The sequence below is a fragment of the Syngnathoides biaculeatus genome, chromosome 13 (assembly GCF_019802595.1).
Source record: "Syngnathoides biaculeatus isolate LvHL_M chromosome 13, ASM1980259v1, whole genome shotgun sequence".
NCBI lineage: Eukaryota > Metazoa > Chordata > Actinopteri > Syngnathiformes > Syngnathidae > Syngnathoides > Syngnathoides biaculeatus.
Genome location: NC_084652.1, coordinates 19,186,060 through 19,211,372, shown reverse-complemented (window position 1 = coordinate 19,211,372; position 25,313 = coordinate 19,186,060). Strand labels below are relative to the sequence as shown.

At 40.9% G+C, this 25,313-nt stretch overlaps 1 protein-coding gene across 3 annotated transcripts in view; it reads left to right on the top strand.

Annotated features, from left to right (window-relative positions):
* The window catches only part of acin1a (apoptotic chromatin condensation inducer 1a), a 35,709-nt gene extending 13,979 nt beyond the window's left edge, over positions 1-21,730 (top strand). For 2 of the 3 annotated variants that reach the window (XM_061838339.1, XM_061838341.1), the window contains 13 exons: positions 16-159; positions 287-363; positions 9,622-9,679; positions 10,063-10,102; positions 15,681-15,820; positions 15,892-16,035; positions 16,117-16,303; positions 18,344-18,489; positions 18,727-18,834; positions 18,926-19,033; positions 19,117-19,423; positions 19,506-19,606; positions 20,517-21,730. In XM_061838339.1, the coding sequence (XP_061694323.1) occupies positions 16-159; positions 287-363; positions 9,622-9,679; positions 10,063-10,102; positions 15,681-15,820; positions 15,892-16,035; positions 16,117-16,303; positions 18,344-18,489; positions 18,727-18,834; positions 18,926-19,033; positions 19,117-19,423; positions 19,506-19,606; positions 20,517-20,837 (1,881 nt within the window). In that variant the 3' untranslated portion in view covers positions 20,838-21,730. The remainder of the gene's footprint in view (positions 1-15; positions 160-286; positions 364-9,621; positions 9,680-10,062; positions 10,103-15,680; positions 15,821-15,891; positions 16,036-16,116; positions 16,304-18,343; positions 18,490-18,726; positions 18,835-18,925; positions 19,034-19,116; positions 19,424-19,505; positions 19,607-20,516) is intronic. The other variant, XM_061838340.1, reaches the window with a different exon arrangement.
* Positions 21,731-25,313: the final 3,583 nt, after the last annotated feature.

Sequence of the window (25,313 nt, the reverse complement as noted above, 5' to 3'; positions counted from 1 at the left end):
GCTGCTTTCTTTTAGGGAGTAAAACTTGACATCAATGCTTCACCACAGTGTAGAGTGACTGCTGTGGCTCATGATGCCAGTATAAAGCCCTCCCCTTACAAAAGAGAGAGATCGGTCGAGAAGACCAGCACAGCAGATGATGAGGCGAGTCAGGCAAAGGTTAGTGCTTCTGATTTCTGAAATTCATTGCTCTTACATTTGAATGATATTTTCCTCCAATGATGGGTTCTACATATTTGAATGGCTGGCTTTACACTAAACATTTTGGTGCCTCTTAATATCCCAGAAACCATTTCTTGAAACACCACCTGGAGAGATGAAAAAGAAAGACAACGAAGGATTGGAGGAAAAGGATGAAAAAAGGTCTGTCTGATGATCTGTCTGTCTCTCCGTCCAATCAGTCAATGAGTTTATTCATTAGGGGTGGGGAGGTCTTTGAAAACCCTTCAGTTTGGTTGGTATGGCCCTTGGTTTGTAGGCACGTACATTTTTCCCCACATACACAAATGTGGTGAAGCAATGAACAGTAGCGTCAATACAAGCTGAGATGGCAGCATGCAAAGGTTGTGGCAGCACGTATCGCGATTGGCTCAGTGCCTGATCGGTCAGTCCCTGTTCCCCATGCTGAGTGACTTGCCCATTCCTTGCATGACTTGCCATACAACAGCCATTCTGAATTTCTTCGTTCTGCTTGATGCTCCCGTTTGCACCGTTTCCCTTTGTAGGCTTTCAAAACTGTCTGTCATAGCGATAAAGGCCTTTTAAGTGGCTAATAAGATTTTACGTTTTTTTTTCCCCCTCCTCGCAGAATGGTTACAGAACATTTGCTGCAAATAGCCAAATGAGTTGTCTTCATTTAAAAGTTTTAAAGGTCTAATCCAGAGGAAATGTATTTTATTTGTCTATCGTACATATGTAACTAAAATTTCATTAAAAAAATATGTAAAAAATTCTCACAACAGAAATGAAATAAATTAGCGTCAGTCAGTCTCAAGATTTTGTTCGAAATGTCACTTAGGTTTGGCAAGTTCTGGTACTCTCTGGAATGTGATGTCACGTCACGACAACATTTATCCAGAGAGTGAAAAGGCTAGCAACGATAATGAGGAAGTGTGTCGCAAACGGCTGTTCTGCGTCAAAGGCTCATGGAGTCATCTTACATGAATGGCCGAAACATGAATGGATAGGCAGGTTATGGACAAGGTTTGTGAAGACAAAGCAAGCGCATAATAACTTGTTTGGGCATCCTCAGCAGCAACAATTGTGATCAAGCATTTTCGATAAGTGGCAGTGGGTATTTCAAAACTCTGTGGACATATTTTGGCCAACTCTTCTTTTCAGAATTGTTTGAATTCAGAGAATATGGAGGGTTTTCAAGCATTAAGACCCTTAATTGCATTGTCATCAGATTCCAATCTGGGATTTGACTGGTGGAGCAGCTGTTAAGTGTTGACCTCACAGTTCTGAGGACCGGGGTTTGCATGTTCTTCCGGTGCCTGTGTGATTTTTCTCTGGGCCCTCTGGTTTCTTCCCACAATGCAAAAACATGCATTCGTTAGAGACTCTAAATTGCGCCATGGTGTGATTGCGACTGTTGGCTGTCAACATGTGCTCTGCGATTGCCTGGGAACTAGTTCAGGGTGTACCCTGCCTCCTGCCCAATGACAGCTGGGATTGGCTCCAGCACTCCCGTGGCCCTCGTAATGAGAAGCGGCTCAGAGAATGGATGGATTCAAATGTTGACTAGCCTCTGTGTTTTGGATCGTTAGCCTGGTGCAGAACTCGAGTGGGCTTCAGTTTTTGGGTACAAATCAAGTATTCCCCTTCAGGATTTTGTGAAAGAGCAGAATTCATGGTGATTATTTGACTTTATCTTCATTTTTGTTTCATCTTAAAGTTAAATATGGCATTGTTATTTGTGACTGTTTTTTCTCATCTCATGGTTATAACCAAGTTTGAACTTGATTTCCCATTTTCAGGATGTAGCCTTTTATTTTTATGGGTATGCACCAGAACGTAGCATTTTGGAACAAAAAATAACAGTAAAAATGAAAGTAAAATGAAAGAGTAATAAATGAAAACCAAATGCCCCCCCCCCCCCAAAAATAAAATCTACTCACTAACGAAAAACAAAATTAGTGGTTTGTGACACTATTAGACAATGTTTCTTGTTTGACCTTAGCTGATGTTTTCACTCAATGTTAAGTTTGTAATGCAACTGTTTGTACTTTCTTTCCAGTACCTTACCAGTATGTATAATTATATTTTGTTTTTGTGCTGTCATCAGGTCTTACTTTGGTTTGAAGACTAAAATAAATTTGAAAAACCTTTAGTGCAAGAGTGCAACCCACCTGCACCGTTCAACTTGTTAGGTGCCGCAATGTTTGCAAACATGTATGCTGACTGTTTCACTCACCACATTGACTTGATTTAAGTTTTGCGCACCATAGGCTGAGGCTCTAACCGTGAGGGGAAAATGTCAGACTGCTTCAGAGCCTCCTTTGCACACTATAATCTTAAACCAAGCGTTGCACTGAGGTGAATTGTCATTGTGAATTTCCCCTGCCTTTTGGCACAGGCACACTTTTGTGTGTGTTTTCCCTGGTTTTCACAGCTTCTTCGTTTTTTTGCCACTTCTTCAAGGTCGGTGGACTGTTAGCATCAAAACTGGGAACCAAAATGTTTTCATTTGACTGATTCCAGGAGAGCAAAAATGTTAGTCCCAGTTCCAATCTGTTCTTGATGCCAAACCCTTCTCCTGACAAGGATGAGTACTGTTCTGGCTTATTTTTTTTCTCCGTAGGAAGTTTTTGTAACCGTTTACATATTTATAGATATTGCTTTTTCCCCCTCTCGACTGTTCCAGAATTTCTTTGGATTGTCTGTCTTTTTGTGTTTGTTTTTGCTACAGGCTACTGCAGGTGGCAGCTCTCGTGATGCTATTGACAGAGTTCAGTTTGAAGAGGCAGAGGAAGTTTATATATGGGAGCTTTATGGAACAATAGAAGGCTTTACCCAATCAAGATTTTTTTGGGTCTGATCAGCAAGTTAAAAAAAAAAATCACCAATCTAATCTCAAGAGATCAATTTATATGACTTGGTCATATACTATATATATTTGTATACTAAATTGCTTCCAAAAGTTATATTTACAATGAATAATGTCTCTTATCCATTTATGCCATTTGAGGATTAGTGACAGACTGAGCAAATTAATTATCTTCTATTAGATGGCAGGAAGCACATACAGTAATAATGTACCGAGTTTTTGTGACATTTTTGTTTGATGCTGTCCTCTGAGATTTTTTGATGACCCCCCCCCCCTTTTTTTTTTTTTTTTTGTTATAAACACGACATGATCCATTATTGTTGTCATCTCCATGGTAACGTGTACCCACACCACCATGTGTAAAAAAACAAAACAACTTTTTGGGTCAGTTTAAACCAGACTTTAACATACATCTAAAAAAAAAATCATTTTTTGTCTCACAGTTTCAAGTCAAATCAGACTAGACCCCTCCTGTGCCACCTCAGTCAGGATCACTAAAATTGCTTAATTTTGTTAAATGGCACAATAATGCGAGAGAGGATTTTTTTTTTTTTAAGAGAATTTAATTTTCTTCAAGGTCAAAAGTTTATTTACATTTCCTTAGTATTGATTAGGATTTCATTCAACTGCATGACTTGTGTCAAAGGTTTTAGGTAACCTTTCATAAGCTTCAGACAGAATCCAGGCCCGTCCCTCCTGGCAGAATTGACCTCTCCGTACAGGGCACTTAACCACGCCTCCTGAAGTGATGTCACGACACGTGCGCTGACGTCAGACAAACAATTTGGAAAAATATCGGCGCAGCAAGAAAGGAATAGAGCGAAACTGTCCGATTTACTGGCTGACTTCTCACTCTCATTCTTAGCTAACAGTGAAATATCGTTGAAAAGCATACAGCAGGGCTTCAAGTATTTCAGCGAGGGGTATTTCAATGGTATTTACATGCTTATCGACGGAGAAACCATTGATATTAGCGCGAGATCTTTCCAGAGTCAGAGGAAGGCCAAGAAGCCACATAATATAATATATTATAACCCAAAAACGAATTCGTCATTGACAGTTTCCTATTTTCGTGTTACATATCACACTTGTGTGCAGAATCTGTATATGTATCAGTATAGCAGTTTGTGAACCACCGTATGAAGGAAAAGAAGGCGAGGCTTGATTTACGAGTTGTTTCTCTCGTTTTCTTTGTGTAACGTCATGCGCTCCCCTCAATAATTATTCTTGAATTAGTGCCGAACATACGCAAGTCCCGACCAAGTACAACAATCACTACTTTGTCCTCAAACATCCTTCCTCCAGTTTTGGTGTCTCGGTGCACGTCGAAGGCTTTTAGGACTGCTAGTCCGGTTTAGCTTAGCTAATTAGCCGCAAACAATGGGACACGTTTCTGCATTCAGATCATCGCAAAATATCGCTCAACACAGATCAAGTGTGACAATCATTCACACGTACCTATATCATGCAAGCGAAGAACTGCTAATTCATTTATATGAGACATGTACTGAAAATCAAATATAGGGCATACCTTCGTGCTAACAAACAAAGTCCGGCTTAGCCTGGGAGCCGCCGAACAAAGACACGTTTGTGCAGTCAGATCATCGCAAAATATCGCTCAACACAGATCAAGTGTGACAATCATTCACACGTAGCTATATTATGCAAGCAAAGAACTGCTAATTCATTTATATGAGACATGTTTTGAAAATCAAATATAAGGCTTACCTTCGTGCAAACATATCTGTTCCGGTTGATGGATTCAGTTGATCATGCGGTCTTCCTCAAAGTTTTATCCATCAAAGACATTTTTCGTACTCTGTCTTCTGTTCCGGTTGATTTTAGATGGATTCAATTGATGATGCGGTCGTACACAAACTTTGATCCATCGAAGACATTTTTCGTACTGGGTCTTCGGTTTTGGAAAGGGTACGAATTGAACTCCACCAACTAGCCTTTCAGGATACCTGTCGTCACTATTATAAAGTCCGTGACTACACCTCCTAACCATATCTATTGTTAAAGAACCCAAATACGCGATAAAACGTCAACAGAAGCTATACTGGACCATCCAGCCAGCGTTGTCTGAGATTTGAGTCAGAGATTATGCAGATCTCTGACCTCTGATTGGTCAGTGACGCGGATTGCGCAACATCCACAGAGGGGTCAATTGGTAGAACTGAGTCAGGTTTTTTGATTTCCTTGCTCGCACACCCCTTTTCAGAACTGCCCACAGATTTTCAATGGGATTCAGATCAGGGCTTGTGATGGCCACTCCAAGACATTGACTTTATCCTCAAGCCACCTTTTAACTATTTTGGCAGAACGCTTTGGGTCATTGTCAATTGGGAAGACCAATTTGTGCCCAAATTTTAGCTTCCTGACTGATGTCTTGGAGTGTTGCCTTAATATCTCCCTGTAATGTTCTTTCTTCATGATGCAGCCTATTTTATTAAGAGCTCTAATTCCTGCTGCAGCAAACAGCCTCACAACATAATGCTGCCACCTCCATGCTTCACAGTTGGTATGGTGTTCTCCAGTCTACAAGGTTCTCCCTTTTTCCTCCAGATGTGACATTGATCATTATGGCCAAACACCTCCACTTTAGTTTCATCAAACCCCAGTACATGTCTCCAGAAGTTAAGCTCTGTGTCTTGGTGTCTTTTTGCAAAATGTAATATTTTTTATTTTTCATTGAGTAATGGCTTCATTCTCGGTGAGTGGCCTTTCACTCCATGTCAGTGCAAAACTCGTTAAACTGTGGATATTGACACATTTTTAACAGCTTTATACAACATCTTCACAAGGTCTTTAGATCTTGTTCTGGATTTGATTTGCACATTTCTAACCTCTGGAACACAGAGCCCATCTCTGTCCTGACCGGTGTGTTGCCGGGAGATTCCCATGACGTTTATACTTGTGTATAATTGTTTGAACAGATGAACATGGCACCTTCAAGTATCTGGAGATTGCACCCAATGATCAGCCGGATTTTTTGAGTGCCACGAGTCTTTGATTTCCTTGCTGAATTCTTTTGATTTTCCCATGATTTCAAAGAAGGAAGCAAGAGTTTTTGAGGAGTGGCTTTAAATACATCCCCAGGTGTGCCATCAATTAACTCAATTGTTGTCAGTTAACCTATCGGGATCTTCCAAAGCTTCCCCATGTTCGTTGAAGACATAGTCTCCTTTTTTGTCAAAGTAAACATTTGACCTTGAATAAGAAAATATAAAATTCTCGAAGAAATTCTCCCTCTCACTGTTGTCGCAACAAACAAAATAAACATAATACAATTTTGACAATGTTGACTGATGTGAGAGATTTAGTCTGATTTAACTTAAGACAGGGCGGCACGGTATTGCCACTGGTTAGAGCGTTGTCCTCATAGTTCTCAGGACTGGGGTTCAAATCCCAGCCCCGCCAATGCAGAGTTTGCCTGTTCTCCAGGTGCCTGCGTGGGTTTTCTCCGGGCACTCCAGTTTCTCTTCACATGCCAAAAACATGCATTAATTGGGGTCTGCCCTGTGACTGGCAGGCGACCAGTTCTCTTAAAAATATGCATTAATTTGAGTTTGCTCTGTATCTAGAGACAACAGAGGGTAAATGTGTCATTCAGGGATGAGAATTTCCCGCCGATCGGCAGATTTCCTACTTTTTCAGACCAAAATGACCATTCTCGAGATAAGCGGGGGGTTATCGTGCGCCTGCCTCTCGGTGGTGGGCTCCGAGCTGCAAGTTCAGCTTAGTGCTAGCACAAGCACGACTATCATATGCCATTTTAACTTGCTCGATAGTGTAAATATTTGCATTTTGCGACATAAACATTAAAACTTGTTTGCGACAGATTACTCGATTGGACAACAGAGTTATACAGTATAACGATCCTATTGTGTTAGTGGTTAATCGAGTTTCACCATTGCCATGTACTTGTGTTCTGGGTAATAGCAGTGTAACTTGTCAGTTAGCCAAGTAATGGCGCGTGGGATTTAGATAGCGCGAACTGAGCGACGGTGTGTTCAAAGTTTTACGATGGTGAAAGTGTTAGAAAAAAGGGATGAAGATCAAGTGAGGGCAATTGACAAAAATGCTGGAATCAAAAACTGTTTCAGATGGGCATGACTTGAAAAACGTATGACTGTGCAAATAGGACCGAAAACGGTATCAACATGTCTAACCGAACACATACAAAAAGTGGACATTCCCGGCAAAGTGCTGTGCACTCTGTGTTCCGATAGGAGCAAAAAATATCCAGGAGTAAACTCAGTCTTATATTATCTTAAATTTTTGGAAACCGTGAATAATTTTCGTTTCACTTCAAAATTATATGCTACTCTAAATTTGTCTAGCCCACAAAATCTCTACAGAATACAATCAGGTTTGTGATTGTAAGATGACAAAATGTGGAAAAAGTTGAAGTGTTATGAATACCACCTTTTCAATTCATTGTACATTTATCTCCATTGGCAACTAGTGCACTAAAAACTGAGAAGCAGTTGTTTTTTTTATTCTTATTTTTTGCTCTTCCTTGTGAAAGAAAACCACATAAAGTAATGACAATTGGCTGCATGTTGTAACATTTTATCGTAAGCCCATCAGAGGTAGCGTTGGGTGGGCGCCGATGACAAATGCTACTGAAACTTAATTTTTTGACCCCACGCGTTTTGTCTCGGACTGAGTTTAAAAGGCTTCTTCCCAGGTATGTTGTAGAGGTTATGCTGCTGTTATCGGCACTTCAGTCGTACTCATTTAAAGCACAGTACTAGTTGCCAAAATATCAATCAGACTAGAGGTAGACATGCTATGTAAACGAAAGGTCTCGTAATACATGAACGCTGATGAAGGTGGAATACATTCCAAAAGCTCCAAAACATCTATTTTTATTGATCCTCTTTATAAACATCCATCCATTCTTTGTACCACTTATCCTCACTAGGGTCACAAGTGTTGGCACCTACCCCTGTTGACTTTGAGCGAGAGGCACGATACAGCCTGTGCTGGTCGCCAGCCAATTACAGGGCACATGTAAACTGCCAAGAATTCACATTTACACCTATGGACAATTTACAGTCCTCATTTAACCTACCATGTATGTTTTTTGGGCAACATGGTGGTTAACTGGTTAAAGCATCTGTTTCATAGTTCTGAGAACTGCGATTCAAATCTCGGGCCCGCTTGTGTAGTTTTAGCACGTTTTCCCTGTGCCTGTTTGGGTTTTCTCCGGGCATCTCAAAAACGTATTAATTGAAGACACTAAATTGCCTCTTAAGTGTGATTGTGAAAGGTTGGTTTCTTCTGTGTTCCACACAAGAAGGCTGGAGCCTGGATTTGAGCACACAACCTCTCAACTGTTAGGCAGATGTGCTTAGCAGTTGTCAACCTCTTTTTAAATAAACAAAAAAACAATGTAATCATTAGAATATTGACAATAATACACATTTGATTAGTAGCTACACCCCTCTTTGCACAGCTACATTAAAATATATTTATGTGCTGTGCATGGTGTCTATTTTTTGCAATAATTCATTGAGATTTGAAGAATAATGAATGTGTGGTGGAAGTTCTTGGCCATTTAAAATGTACTTTACTTGAAAGTAACGCAATCGTTGTGTTCCCTGGTAACCAGTTACTTTTGAGGAGAAGTAGCAGTGACTACTTTTTTTTAAAGTCCCACGTGGGAAGGCAGTACTGCATATCTAATACAGTGTGAATTCCGTGGTTAAGGATTTCCTTTCAGGCGATAGTCGTGGCTGCCCTGAAGTCAACATGTGGGTCCTGATTCATATTACTGTATTCTTTTTCTTCCTTTGCGACATACTATGGCACCTTCGATGCCGTTTCAAAACCGCTTTAATATTTTGAAGGTTTGAAGTTAAATCAGAGACTCCAAATGGCAGGCGAATTCGTCGTCCCCTACACGATTGCGCTGGCCGCCGAAGCAGCGCTAAATGCTTTGGGAGAAGAATAACCTGTGGTAGGAGGAAGGTATGACGGAGGCAGAGCGGGAGCTTAGCTCGCTGCGGCACTCCGCATGCTTGCTGCGGTTGACGCCGCACTTTATCTTGTGCACGCTGAAAACTTGAATTAGCCCTTAGTCCGGCTTAGACTTTTGGGGACACTAGCGGGTGAGGGGAGCGTTATATTCATTTTGAGTCACCGCGATGGAACGTTTCGGGTTCGGGGTGGAGGCAGCCGGGCCAAAGGCGGACTGTGGATGCATTACTATGCGTCTCATTTCCACTGTTTCGCGTAGTATTTTTGCTTCACGTGTCTTAGTTCTAGCCCCCCATTGAATCGTATATTATTATTTAAGTTTATATAACATAATAGTGATACAGGTTATTCACAAGGTTTAAAGGAATGTTCTTCCCATGTTTGCAAGGTCAACCCGTTTATTATAATAAAATAAAGTTAAGTCATAAAATTAAGTATGAGTAAAATTTTTGTTAGAATATGCTCCAATTCCACACTTTAATTTGGGATATCAATGTACATTGTTACTTGCTAACCAACCATGCAATCGTGTTTTTTCCCTTTTCCTGCTGCTGATGTGAACATAACGTAACATAATGAAGACAGGAGATTGAGTCTGCTATGGCCGATTCAGAGAAGATTGTGGAGGCTGGCGATGAGGTAAAGCAACTGGAATTGTGCACAATTATATTTTGTAAACACTATAAAAAAGTGATGTTAATAGGTTATAATGCTAAACTTAATACTTTCCTTTCAGAAGTATACTCAAACAACAGAGGGTGCCCAGTTTTCATTTAAAAAGTGTGTGATACACTGCTTGGATCTATCAGACGGACCTGTTTATGTACATGTATAGTCAGCACAAATTATTATATTACTGTATTTTTGTAATAATTGGAAAAACAACTCAGTTCCGTAACATCTGTAGCTTGAAATTTGCTAATCAATTATTCACTGAGGTTCTCCTGTTTGTCCTCATGTTTGCACTTTTAAACCTGTTCATTGTGCCTCCTTTATATTTTGGGTTACTTCCTGTGTTGCAGGCACAAAAGACCTGCGTAGCTCGTAGGATCTCTCTTAGCAGTGAGTAATCTATTTTTATCTTTCTAATGTATTCATTTGTTTTTATTACATTGATTAGATTACAGATATTTAATTTACACTACTGCAGACATGGTGGGCCTGGAGTCGCTAATTTTAGCACTTGTAACTTGGCTCAAACTTGATAGACTTGTCTTTGTATTTTCAGCATAGTTTGCCACGGTTTTTCTCAAATACAAATATATATATTTTTTATACAACCAACTGCATGTCATGATCTGAAGCTCAGGGGGCATGAAGACGTGGTGTAACATGTTAAGCCCAGAGCACTTTTTGTATTCAAGGATTATCATTTTGGTAAAGTGGAAAAAGAGAATGGGAACATTCAAGGTTTTCGATTCAAAGATAAGAGACAAAACTGACATCTAACTTTACTATGAAATCTGTAGACAGAAGGAAGTTACGTTAGCTTCATAGCTCAACAATAGCTAGTCCAGGGGTGCTCAATGCGTCATCGCGGTACAGTGTGCCAAAAAAAAATGGCCGTCAGCCAATGTTCCCTCTAAACTGCGCACGTGGGGAATTGACCCCTCCGTACAGGGCACTTAACCACGCCTCCTGAAGTGATGTCACGTCACGTGCGCTCACGTAAGACAAACAGTAAAAATGGCAAATACAATACAATACATTCTGAACTGAGAGAGACGCCATGCTTCTGATTTCATTCAATCATTCACACGTAGCAATGTTATGCTAGCGGAGAACGTCTCATTCATTTATACGAGACGTGTATTAAAAATCAAATTTAGGGCATATCTTCGTGCAAACACCGTCTGATTAAGCTTCTGGCCGCGAGCCAGCAAGAAATCAATACGTTTGTGCAGTCCGATCATCGCTAAATATCGCTCAACAAAGAATAAGTGTGGCAATCGTTCGCACGTAGCAATGTTATGCTAGCGGAGAACGTCTCATTCATTTATACGAGACGTGTATTAAAAATCAAAATTTAGGGCATATCTTCGTGCAAACACAGTCTGGTTAAGCTTCGGCCGCGAGCCAGCAAGAAAGTGACACGTTTGTGCAGTCCGATCATCGCTAAATATCGCTCAACAAAGAATAAGTGTGTCGATCGTTCACACGCAGCAGTGTTATGCTAGCGAAGAACTTCGATTTCATTTATACGAGACATGTGTTGAAAATCAAATATAGGGCATACCTTCGTGCAAACATATCTGTTCTGGTTCATATTAGATGGATTTAGTTGATGATGCGGTTTTCCACAAAGTTTGATCCATCGAAGGCATTTTTCGTACTGGGTCTTCGGTTTTGGAAAGGGTACGAATCGAACTCCACCAACTAGCCTTTCAGGATACCTGTCGTCACTATTACAAAGTCCGTGACTACACCTCTTAACCATATTTTTTGTTAAATAACCCAAATACGCGATAAAACGCTCACTAAACCTATACTGGACCATTCAATGTTGTCAGAGAAAATGGCGGGAGCAAAAACGGGCTTTGGTCTATGCAGATCTCTGGCCTCTGATTGGTCAGTGACGCGGATTGCGCAATATCCACGGAGGGGTCAATTGTGCACCCCTGATGCAGATATTCTGCATTGCGTTAAAAAAAATTAAATCCAATGTAAATTGAAAGTACAACATACAGCTATTTAGTTTGTGGTATTTTGCAATGTGATTCAATGAGTGAGGGATGACTGGTTGTTTCATCCAATGGCACAATTCACACATGTACTGTAAAAAATTAAAAGAAGAAACCACTGGTTTCTTTTAGGTAGGACACGGAACTTTCTCTAACAACGACCGCTGCTCTGCCACACTCTTTTTCCTAGTCTACCTTACGTGTCAGCGTCTCCGCCATATTTGTCTTTGGCAGATCATCCTGTTAACTAATGCAAGTTAAGGCCTCTCATTCACCTATTCACACAAACGAAAATATTTGGAAAACAGAGAGACACTTAAAACATTTTTGTCAAACCTGTATACAGTTCAGTATCATCATGGTAATAGTTTTACATACATTGGTAGCTGTAAATACGTCCGCATACATTTCGAATTAAACAATGCATGTTTTAAGTGATAAATATTTTATTGTATGTTGATCTTACATTTTTTTCATTGTCATTGTTGAACTTTTCTGTGTAAATAAGCTTTTTCTGTGATGGTGAGTGGAAAAATAATGGTTAAGATTTTAGACATTCTAACAACTTGCACCTTATCTGACTTTTTTCCTCTGATCCACCGCATATTATTGTTTGTGCACTACACAGACTGAAAGTGGCTCCTGAGTTGAGTTGGGGTGGTTCAGCTCCCTGCCTTGACTGTAAACGTAGACTAGCATCTTTCTCAACAACTAGCCTCCTCAATTAATCTTAATCTTTAATTTACCTGGCACTCCCACCTATAGTTTAACTTAAATGTGTAGATGTTTCAGGCTCTGATTTACTCAACCATTTTGCATACTATTTATTGCTATATAAACACTGGATTGGGCACTGATTTGAATACAAGTTCCACTATGTAGAAGTCTCTGTCTAGTTCAGCGCATTGCTACCCTAAAATTTAAAACACTACTCCATATATAGAGGTGTATTTTGACCTACTGAGCATATAATTCTTCATAATTATTCTTAAAGGGCATTAGTTAATGTTCTTGTTTTAGCATAATTGCGGCCCACAGTAAACGTTTAGTTTATTAAGGTTTGCTGATAACTCACTGCTTGTTCTGATTTCTTTTGAAATGCAACACTAGGTGAAGTTAACTGATTGAATTTAAACGTGCTCAATGTACGAAAAACGTTTCCAGCTTGTGGAATGTACTTTTTTTTTTCCTTGCGTTCTATTTAACGTATTTCTCTTGTATCCACTGTTGCTACTGAAACATTGCAAATTTCCTCATTGTGGAACTAATAAAGTTTATTAGATCCAAATATTTATCATATTTTAGTCTTACCTTTTAAACTTAATCCCATTCTCAAGTGATGTGTGCCGTGGCCTCGTTGTTCCTTTCGAATTTAATCCATAGATCTGCGCAGGGCGCCTAAACCACTCCTACTTAGATACTGTTGTAATGCACCCCAAGCTACTGATCAAAATGGCGGACGCAGTGCGGCCGAAGTATGTCATGAGCGATTCATTTGAGCATTTTCCCCATAGTATTTCTGTTTCCTTTTTGCCCATGGTATCAGAAATATCAGAGTGTACAGAAAGGCCTGAATTACTTTCTACAGGAATATATTCATAATGTCAAGGTTTCCCAAATGGGAACGCCAGTTAAAGTTTCTGCAATGTGTTGGCCGTACATCCATGCGAAAGAATCAACCACGTCATAAACTAATGTTGGACATCAAACGCGATAAGATTTCTGATGCCTATTGTTCATGCAAAGCAGGGTAAGTTTGCATTTTTACGCTACATAAACATGCCGATTCCAAATATCTACGTTCATAGTGGGTAATAATTTACATAAATTATGGCAGTTTGAGTGTCCTCTATCGGTCTGAATATACGTACTGTGCACGTAAATGTAGGCCCAAAACATTTGGATTCATGTGATGTGTTTAATTATAGGTAAGAACGCTTGAGAGCAGAGCCGAGGTGCGGCTGGAAGCTTTGAGTTTCACCTGGCTCAGTTAGCGCTTCCTCCTTCCTTTGTAGGTGTTACACCGACTAATTGACTTACCTTGGAACAAACTGCTTTGGGCTGATTTATCTTCGATATGATCAAATGGCCGTGAGGTCGGCCACGAGCCTTAATCCACAGTTTGCTTTTATGTAAATTGTTTGTGGGTAAAGGATAGCGGCTCGTGGCAGCATGGGCGGAGTTCAGAAAATGACGCTCACTGATTGCTCAAAAGGGAGCTGTCAATCATTCTCACGGATCCATGCATTGGAGTCCTGTCCCTGGCTGTCTATCATTCTATAAAGATATAAATGTATATCTCTAGAGGTGATTGTTCAGAGTTGGTTACTCTTTGTGAAATTGTGGTTCCTGCCAGACCAACCAGGTGTATGACCACATCACTTATTTCGGTGTTTGGCGACTCCATGCTATGTTGGCTGTTAGCATCTTGCTAAGCATGACTTGCCTGTCTTCTCCCTAATGATAATGATTCATCTAAGAAGTGTAATTTATTTGGTGCCACGGAAGCGATGATTAGGTTACACTGGATGCAAAAAGAACTTTTGCCTCAAAGGCTCAGCTGGAAGGGGTCAGGGGTGTAGGATTGAAGGGTGAAATAGAAAGAAAGAGAGAGAAAAGTAGTCACCGGTAGTACCCAGAAAGTGTGGAGGCTGTCTGACTGGTTAATATTCAGTCGCTATTTTGAATTTTTTTTTTTTTTTGCAGGGATGACAATCTTGCGCCGATCGGCAGATTTCCGACTTTTTCCAGACCAAAATTACCATTGTCAAGATAAGCGCAAATCCGTTGAGAAAATTAGGGGGGGGGGGTGGGTTATCGTGCGGCTGCCTCTCGGTGGTGGGCTCGGAGCTGCAAGTTCGCCTTAGTGCTTGCACAAGCACTACTATCATATGCCGTTCTAACTTGCTCGATAGTGTAAATATTTGCATTTTGCGACATAAACATTAAAACCTGTTTGTAGCAGATTACTCGATTGGACAACAGAGTTATACAGTATAACGATCCAATTGTGTTCTCGGTTCTCAGAAATCGCAGTGTAACTTGTTAGTTAGCCAAGTAGTGGCGCGTGGGACTTCGCGCGAACTGATTGACAGTGTCTTCAAAGTTGTGTGCTGTGCACTCTGTGTTCCGATAGGAGCAAAAAATATCTAGGAGGAAACTCAACAGACCCCCCCCCATCGACAGAAATTTTCAGTGTTTTTCCAAATTGGTCATTCTCATCCCTGTTTTTGTCAGTTTTCAGTGATTGCCATGACGTTCCCTAACATTGGACAGCTCTGCTTTTGACTAATCAGTGGTCGCCTTTCTGTTTTCCTCTGCTGTACACAACAGCTGCCATGTAATTTTCATTTCTGTTATCAATCCATGCTCTCTTCGTGTAGTTATATTGCAAAGAGGTTTTATTTGCATTTCAAATTTTGCGACGGAAATTGACGGATGCATCGCAAAAAAGACTTCATTTTAGGTCACATTTTTTTGTTGCAATACCATATTTCAGACCCTGTGTTTGTAAACAATTTTTATATGGACAATCTGTCACGCTACATTACACAAGCAAATAACCAAACGTGAAAAGCACAACTCCAGAAAATGATCTTCATCCATGCAGTGGAAAGTCAGACATCTAAACAAAGAGCAGAAAATATGGGTGGTCTTTTTGCTTTTACACTAGAAGCAAACTGCGCTGTTGTGCATTTTGCCTTGTAACCACCAAGAACAGGACTGAGAATGGTCTGTTCAGACCACCGTAGTTTTTGTTGTGCTGTATTCTTTTCTGTGCCATTATACTGCACGAAGGTGGAAAACAAAACAGATTCAAAATCATTTAAAAGAATTCATAAAAAAGAATGCTTTTTCATGGTCTGCAAACCCTCATTTAAAAATGCCTTTGGCAATTACAGTTCTTGAAAAACATACAGTAAAATAACTTATGCTTCATTTGTTGTTGGCAATGATAGGCAGTAAGTCCTCTTCAGGCACAGGCAGCACAGATGATCAGGAATCTGGGTCTGCAGGTGGTCGCAAGAGGAGGTGGGGTTCAAGCAGTGTGGTCACTGCCAAGAAACCTTCCATCAGCATCACCACAGATTCACTGAAGGTATTACCGCACTACTGTGACTGACATTCTTGTCTTGGCTGAAAAACGCTAACAAAATGTTTTGTCACCAGTCGCTAATCCCAGACATCAAGCCGTGCGCAGGTCAAGATGAGGTTCTGGACCTGCACCCCGAGGAAGTTGTTCTCTCTGGTGCTGAGGATGAAGATCATGTGCACTCCGAGCAAGACCTTCAGATCCGGCGCACTGTCACCCAAGTAGGGTTTATATCTACTCGATATTGTGGCTTTTGCTGCTTTCTTGAGTGACGGCAAGTTGACCTGATCTCTCAATTGTAGGTGGTTTCCTCAGACAGCCAAGAAAATGGAGAGAAGGAGACAAAAAGGAGAAGATGTGAGGAGGGCATGGAGGATAGTGACATTCAGACAGACCAAAATAGAAAGGAACCAGTGGAAGAGAAGCCTGTGGAAGAAATGGAAACCCAATCAACACCCCATCCCAGCCAAGATGTCGAACTCAGCACTGGTAATTAAGCTTTACGCGATCAGGATCTTTGAAGTCGATAACCGATCAGGGATTGTAAAAAAAAAAAAAAAAAAAAAAAAATCACCGATCTGATCTCAAGATGGAGCAATAAGTCTCTTTGAATGACCTGTTCATTTCCTGTATATACTTGTGGACTTATTTAAAAAAAAATACAATAAATAGGGCTGCACGGTGGATCAGCTGGTAAAGCGTTGGCCACACAGTTCTGAGGACTTGGGTTCAATCCCAGCCCCGCCTGTGTGGAGTTTGCATGTTCTCCCCGTGCCTGCGTGGGTTTTCTTCGGACAATCCGGTTTCCTCCCACATCCCAAAAACATGCAATATTAATTGGATACTCTAAATTGCCCCTAGGTGTGATTGTGAGTGCGACTGTTTGTCTCTGTGTGCCCTGTGATTGGCTGGCAACGAGTTCAGGGTGTACCCTGCCTCCTGCCCGTTGACAGATGGGATAGGCTCCAGCACTCCGCGCAACCCTCTTGAGGATAAGCAGCAAAGAAAATGGATGGATGGACTTACAATAAATAATTCTTTGTTCATCTATTTATGACAGATGTATAATGATAGACAGAACAAATTAATGGTCTTCAATTTTATGGCAGTATGTACATACAGCAATTAATTTATCTATTTTTTGTGACATTTTTGTCTGTTCCTGTGCCATGAGATTTTTCATCTGTCAACTATGTGCCTTGAATTTCCAACCTTCCAAAAAAAGGTTGGAATTCGCCGCTCTGGTTTATATAATGTTCAAAAGATTGTGAAAAGATGTTAAAACAACCACGAGCTGTACCATTAGCTTGTTAGGCTACATAATGTTTTGATGGCTTGAAATCCGTATTGCATTAAAATTACGTGAGCATACCTCAAGCAAGCCTTAAACTAAGTCCTCTCCTGTCCTGAGCACTGTTAACCACCAACATACTCATCTCCCCCACCCCCATTTTCCTATACATTTGGCGCGATCCTATTGTTGACATCCCCACGGTAACGAGTGTCGTCATGGCATGTTGAAGTTTACATAATAAAGCCCAATGATCATAAAAAAAAAAAACGGGACGCGGTGGTATCGTAAAACAAGATTTTATTGCAGTAGTCTGACACAGTGCAATCGTGAAAGAGCAAATCTGATCCACGCATTACATGCTCTCTTTCTGCCGCCTTGTCTCTTCCATTGTGTTTTTTGTAACTTTATTCATATAAATACTACTATATAAAAATAAACTAGCTTTTAGATTGATACACTGTGCATGGTGTACTGTGCGTGACGGCAATGCGGAATAAATCTCTTTTCCCGAGTGTCATTGATCTAATCACCGAATTATGACATCAAAACCAATCATCAAAAAATGCCAATCATCGGCCAGGCCGATCAAATCGGGGTAAAGTCTATTGGTAATATATATTTCACAAAATATATGTATTTTTCCTTTTCGTTTTTGTTCTTGGGTTAAATAACACGGAGCCGTCAAATGTTCCGGAACCATGGCATGGCTTCGTATAAACCTCACAGAACTACATTGTAAGCTCACCAGTTCAATATTTTATGAGATGGCACTTATTAGTCTTTTTTTTTTTTTTTTTTTTTTTCAAAATATGACCTATGTTTTTTTTTTTTTTTTTCAGTCTGATTATCGGTCATGATTATCATGCATCCCAAGCAAATACTGATTTGCTCTTAGCTTAATTACACAGTTCATTATGATGTTTTTACCAATTCATCTGAAATAAAGATTTCATTTTTAATGTTGGCAAATTACTGCATTTTAATTTATACATTCCATTTTCATTTGATAAAAGATCATGTAAATCAAAGTCAGAAAGTAAATGTATCTTTTTTATTTCATGAAAATGCAGATCTGTTGAAATTGTATTATTTTTCGTAAAGAGACTACAAAAAATTACAGGGGGAAAAAAGTATTGTGACAATCGAATCAAATTGCTGCTCTCAGAATTGTAATACAATTGAGGTGTTGCTAGATTTAAACTGCTACTCATATTCTTCTCCCCTCCCTCTCTTAGTGGCCCCAGCCAACGTCATCATTCGTCCCTCCATTAGTCAGCAAAAAACGGGCGTCTCCATCACCATTGATGACCCCGTGCGCACCACTCGACAACCGTCCCCTGCACGGGGCAAAATTTCCAACATTGTTCACGTCAGCAATCTGGTGAGAAATCAAATGTTGAATCAGTCTACAGGACTTCACATGTCCAGCTTTTATATCTTTTGAAGCGTTCCCTCTTGCATCTTTTCCCATGTAAAAGGTTCTCTTTATGGTTATCGCCAGGAACTGACTGCTTTTTTTTCTGTTGGAGTCTTGACTGATGCTGTGCTCGATGAACATTTATTGTCTCGGTTTGAATATAGTGCATGAATGACTCTGGTATGCATGTATGTTGTTAAGGTGAGGCCGTTTACTCTCGGGCAACTGAAAGAATTGTTGGGCAGAACTGGCACCCTGGTGGAGGACGCCTTCTGGATTGACAAAATCAAATCTCACTGCTACGTCACTGTGAGTTCCTTTTTGAGTTGTGTGGCATCTTCACTGAAGAAGTCTTCCAGGTCTTGCAATGAGAATAAACTTAGCACCTCGCTCTATCTAGTACTCAAGTTCCGAGGAGGCGGTTGCTACGCGGGAAGCTCTGCACGGAGTCAAGTGGCCTCAGAGTAACCCAAAAGTTCTTAACGTAGACTTTTGCCAGCAGGATGAGGTAAACTTTAAAGAGCCCAATTAGTCTTTCTGGGGATTCAACATATAAAAGCTTGTTAGCCTGACAATGTCTATATTTTGAAGCTGGACTTCCACAAAGGATTGGGCACAGCGGGAAAACCTGGAACAGAAGAGCAATGGCATGCATCAAACCGTTTTCAAGCACCAGGCCTGCCTTCCCTCCTTCCCAAGCAAGACCAGTGGGCCGAACGGGAACGGGAAATGGAGCGCAGGGAGAAGGCGCGCTCCGAGCGGGAGTGGGATCGCGACAAAGTCCGGGACTTTGGCAAAGTTGGAAATGATGTGGAGGGAGGTGCCCGGAGGTCACGCTCCAGGGAGCGACGGCGCAAGGAGAGGGGAAAGAGCAAAGAGAAGAAGACTGAAAAGAAAGGTTAAAAAAAAACCACGGTAGATAAATCACACAGTATTCACGTTAGACACAACAAAGACTGTTTGCATTGTGGTCTGTGCAGAAAAAGCTGCTGAAGAACCGCCTGCAAAGCTTCTTGATGACCTGTTTCGCAAAACTAAAGCAGTTCCTTGCATCTACTGGCTTCCACTTACAGATGAACAGGTACAACTAATCAGGTTGTACGCACGTCAACTTTTGGGTTGTTAACATACAGTATAATCTGATCAATAACCATAAAGAATATCACTCAATCAAATTTTGCAATTTATTTACAGCACTTGGGTCTTACATGGGTAAATGGCTCTCATGCTGAATGAAACGGCAGCGCGTAAAGTTTTAAGAAGTTATTAATGATTAAAAGGTGATCTTCACTGACATATAGAACATGGCGGTGGCGGCCTGCTGGAATACACTTCTGGCATAACGCTATACACATAAACAGCTTGCCCAGTTTGTTTTGCCCTTCAAACCCTATAGATGTAAGTGCAAAATGTTCCCACTTACTCAGTAAATCATTATAAGAACAGTGACAACATATGCTTAAGTACCGACACTTACACAAATTTGTACATATTCTTTCATACCAGAAATAACAGTATTTCATTTGCTGACTGCTATCGTGGCACTTCCGTTCACAGATCCCTGTGGTGTATTGCAACAACATAATGAGGCATTAACAGGAAAAACACTTTGAGTGACAAAGAAGTATCATTTGTTAAAAAAGGAACTTTGAAGATACTAAGATGCATTTGTGTTGGTTTTCATGACAAATCAGTATATTAAGCAAAAGGAGAAAACTCATATATTCAAGAATATGATTGGCATCTTCAGATAACATGTTACAAATCATGAAACATTTTGGGCACCTCATGGTAAAGACATTTTGGCATTAAAAGTTTGAAAAATTTTTTTTTTTTACAATGTTCTTGTCAAAGAAACAATTGTGACCTTTTGATGGGTAACAAATGCCAATACAGTACTTCAAATACGAAAAGGAAATTCAGTAGGGCATGTCTTTACTGTTATTGATCAAATTATAAGAATGGGACCCATTTCATTCTTTTATCATCAGTTTGTCGAGAGGGAAGCTGCCAGAGCAGAACGGATGAAGGAACGTGAGAAACGTCTGAAACAGCAGCAGCAGGAGGAGGAGGAGAAAAAGAGGGAAGAAGAGCGAAAGGAGAGAATCAAAGGTGGAGGAGTTACAGCAGGAGACCGGAGCGAGGGGGCAAAGGACAAAGAGCGCGACAGAGAGCGTGACAGGGACCGAGGTAAAGACAGGGAGAGGAACACCGACAAACGCAGGGATGGCTACCGAAGGCCGGGGGCTAGCGGGGAAGGGGGCAGCAGACGCTCCCGAAGCCGCAGCGACCCGCGAGACAGACGGCGCTAATCAGCTGACGGAACTGTCTCAAGGGAGCGGCCTCTTCCATTTGCCTTCCACCACATGTACTTTGCTCCAACTGAGATCCAGCAAATGTCGTCACCCTCTCAGTTCTCACCTCGAAGCACATGTACACATTCACACAGACGTGTTTAAAGGGGACCAGAAAAGTTGCAGTGTTGTACGTGTCACTCCTTGTCAAGGTTTGATGTATATTGTCTTCATGAAATTGCCTTCACAGTTTCTTTGACACTCGTCCATGCAGCATAGCAGTACGGCATGCTGGGTAATTCCTTCTCCTCTTCTGACCGCAAGTATTGGTGCCATCGTTTGCTCTTTGCCTCCACATTTAAGAGTCCCGCTTTTGGGACGAGGGCGACTTGTTGCTGCATGGAAACCAACAATCTTCTCAGCCGTCCTGCCTAGCGAGAGAGGGAGGAACGGAGAGAATTCTCACCTCTCTTTGCAGAGGTGTGCTGAAATCGGGCCGACGGGGGGCATTCTGTACAGACAACTTTAATCATGCGTTCATAACTGAGGCAGCTTTGGAAGTATTTTGATCTTTAGGCAATGCAGTGTTCCTCTTTTCAGCAGTTTGGAGAAGAGAAAAGAAAAAGTTCTACGCGGAGACTGGCGGGCGGTGCTTTTTCTGGCACAGCAGATTCCTTTATTATTCTCATCTATGATCGTTCTCTTCCCCTTGACATCCTCTGACGCTCTCATCACGTAGGGCTCATACGGGGGAGCTTGTACTATTTTCAGTTTTCTCACCAATGGTTTCAATTTATTGTTTGTATTTTACCATTTTAGAACAATTTTTTTTTTTAAATTTTGGTTAATTTCTTCTTTGATTAACACCTATCAGTGGTGAATGTACAAATAAAAAAAAATTGGTAAAAAGATTGAAAGTATTGGCCTGCCTATGTTTTCTTTTTCCGTTTCCCGATCCAAGCTGTGGAACTGTTATCCAAAAATAACTCAATTTTAGCCTGGAAAAAAAAATACCTTGACACAAATACTCTTCTCTATACAAATGGGGCGGTTTATTGGTTGACGCCGCAATTAATTAATTTGCGCCTTGCAGAGCAAGCTCAGTTTAAACTCATTGAATAGTGGTGAATTGTTGATAATTTGGCCACACCATCGTTAAACACGAGGTTGGGCGATTGTTCAACGATGCCGGTGCAATAACAGCCCACAAGATGGCGTTCGCCACATTTGGTTGTGTTTTTAAATCTCGCCACTATGGACATACATTGTGGGTGATGGGCGTGTTAGGGTTTCATCACTTTCTGCATTCATCAAATATGACTATCATTTAATGTCCTCATCTCATTTCCTCACCACCACTTCCTTTGTATGTAAATCATCAAGTTGCCCCTTGTGTGTCTCCAGTGTTCCCATTTTTCTGCTCTTGACGTTCATCCTGCAGACCACAGCCGCACTCCTGTGTAATTACAGCCCGATGGTCGCTGAGCCTGACATTTTTGTCTCCTGATGCAAGTCCACGCGTCTGGCCTGGTGAAGACGCTGCCATCTCATCTGGCACAAAATCAACTGCGGCCGTTCACAGTACGGAGATACTCTTTCTTCCCATAAAGGAGGCATGTGACGAAAAGTCACATGCCTCCCATAGGGAATTTAGTAAAGTAATGCGTTCTAGAGATAATGAGTGCAAACCCAAGAAGCCGGTTGTTTTCTTGCATGGACTCATTTTAATGTAAAACTAGATATTTTGTAGAGCTTTTGACTCCCATTTCACACTGAGGAAATGCCACCTAAGCCCAAGTCTCGTCTCTTGCAAAAGGTATGCATCAGTGGTTTTCAAGCTGGGGTTCAGAGAGCTCCAGGGTCCTCATAATTTATAATGGGTTGCATTATTTACAAGGGTACATTTAGTTATTTGGAAGCCCAACAAGTAATAGTCTTCACATCGGTATACTGCGCTGACAAAAGTTTGTCACCTTCCACACAATGTAACAACTTAATATAAGTCGGTAAAGCCTGGAGATTGATGGATCTTGTGCTCTTAAAAAAAGGAGAAATGAACAAACACCCATCCATTTTCTTCACCGCTTATCCTCACGAGGGTCACGGGGAGTGCTGTAGCCTATCCCAGCTGTCAACGGGCAGGAGGCGGGGTATATCCTGAATTGGTTGCCAGCCAATCGCATTGCACATAGAGACAAACAGCCGCACTCACAATCACACCTCGGGGCAATTTAGAGTGTCCATTTAATGTTGCATGATTTTGGGATGTGGGAGGAAACCGGTGTGCCCGGAGGAAACCCAGGCAGGCACGGGGAGAACATGCAAACTCCACACAGGTGGGGCCGGGATCGAACCCAGCTCCTCAGAACTGTGAGGCCAACCCTTAACCAGCTGACCCACCGTGCCGCCTAATGAACAAACGATAAGGGCAATTAAAAGCACAAATGTTGATGAACAATCTAATTTCTATCTTCCTCAGCTACGCCAACATCTTTTGCTGCCGTCTCACTGAATGAAGTCCGTACATGTGCTGTAAGATGGAAAAGTTCATCCTGTCCATTTTCTGAGCCACTTATCCTCACAAGGGTCACGGGCATGCTGGCGCCTATTCCATATGGGAAGAAATTGGAGTTCCCAGAGAAAACCCACACAGGCACAGGGAGAACATGCAAACTCCACACAGGCGGGGCCGGGAATTGAACCCCAGTCCTCAGAACTAAAGCTAACTAGAGCTGACCCTCTATAGTCAGTCCACCATGCAGCCGGAATAGTTCATTCTCAGATGTTTTTTTTTTTTTTTTTTTTTTTTTTAAGGGGGGAGGGAGGTGTTGCAGGCCACATTGTAGTTCTTGATTCCCTCAGTGGGCTCTTATGACTGTGGAACTATATGTACATGACATTAACAATAGTTAATTCATTGTTTAGGTAACTCAAAAGGGGTTAGCTTGCAATATCTCACTGTTTGTTATCTAGGACAATTGGAAATTTTGGAACAGATTTTCACAAGAATCACTGATGCTTGCTTATGCATATGCTTTTGCACGCCGTATCAGATGATATGTCAGGCTGGTCCTGGAGTGGGCCTGGAGTTTGACACTTGGGCTTAATGCAAGAGGGGACGGAGAGGTATCAGGATTATAAATCATTTTCATTTCTTTTGAAATGGGAATTAAAGCTCTGAATATTAATTGCTTTAAATCATGAAAATGTAATCATTTTTTTCTGACTTGGATCCATGGAAATCTTTTGGCCTACTTTGGACATTTAAAAAACTGCTAACAACCAGCACACCATTAAAAAAATAATAATTAATCCTCCCTTAGCTTTTGGCCATGTAAAACCTTTAAATGCTCATGGTGTATCATGACATAAGTCATACAGTAAAAAACTGAACTATTTTTTGGATTGTAGTTGGTTACCAGGTTTGCATAGAACTTAGGAGAGATTTTGTCCCAGTTCTTTTAACAGTAACGTTATAGTCTTCAAGCTCCTTGGCGCCCCAAATATGATTCATCTTGGGCCACTCCTTTGTTACCTTGGCAGAATGTTTTTTTTAAGTCATCGTCATGCTCGAAGGACCATCCATGACCCATCTTTGATCTTCCTGTAGATGAAAGGTTTACGGTTATGGTTACATACATGTATCCTTTAATTACCACTCTCAATAAACAATCATAAAAAAGGAAACCGGGGAATAGTTTTAACACGTGTAAGTGTCCACCAACACTAGTAGGAACAAAAAGGAGAAAAAAGAATTTAAATTGCTAAATCCTCCACAATTCATCAGTCACTGCACATTGTGCAAATTATTGAGTTGTGAATTTTGATAGCGTCGGTAGTTTCTATCATTGGGATGTGATAGTGCTGCTATAAGAGGTGGATTAAGCCTCTAGTGCGCAACCAGGCCCTAAATCCACACTAAAAATAATAATGACGAGAGTTTGCATTCAAAATCAGTATACGTGTACTTCACTTAATGCGTCCAAAAGACCAAAAGTTTCCCATGTTTCACAAGTTAGAGCATAGTTGTCAAATTCATGGCCCGGGGGCCAGGTCCGACCCGGCACATCGTTTTATGTGGCCTGCGCAATCAAATCGTGCATCGTGATTCTTGCTAAAATCTCAATCCAAATTTCAAATTGTCATATCTATTTAATAATAATGTAAACTATTGCATTTTAATTGTGACTGATCCCCTTTTTACAGTAAATTTTTACAATAGTCGGACAAACTATTATACTTGTCTTCTGATTTGAAAAGTAGCTATCCTTCATTTTGTTGTGTACAGTCTATCTATAAATGCAATGACATAATTAGACAGTGAAGGAAATGAAAATTCTAACGACCCTCTTGAAGGAAGTCGTAACTACACTGTGGCAATTGGCAAAAATGAGTTTAACACCCCTGATGAGAGGTAACCAGACACTCCATTCTGATTTAATTAACTCGCCCCCACTCCCCCCAGTTTTTTTTTTGTTTTTTTTTCCCAGAACC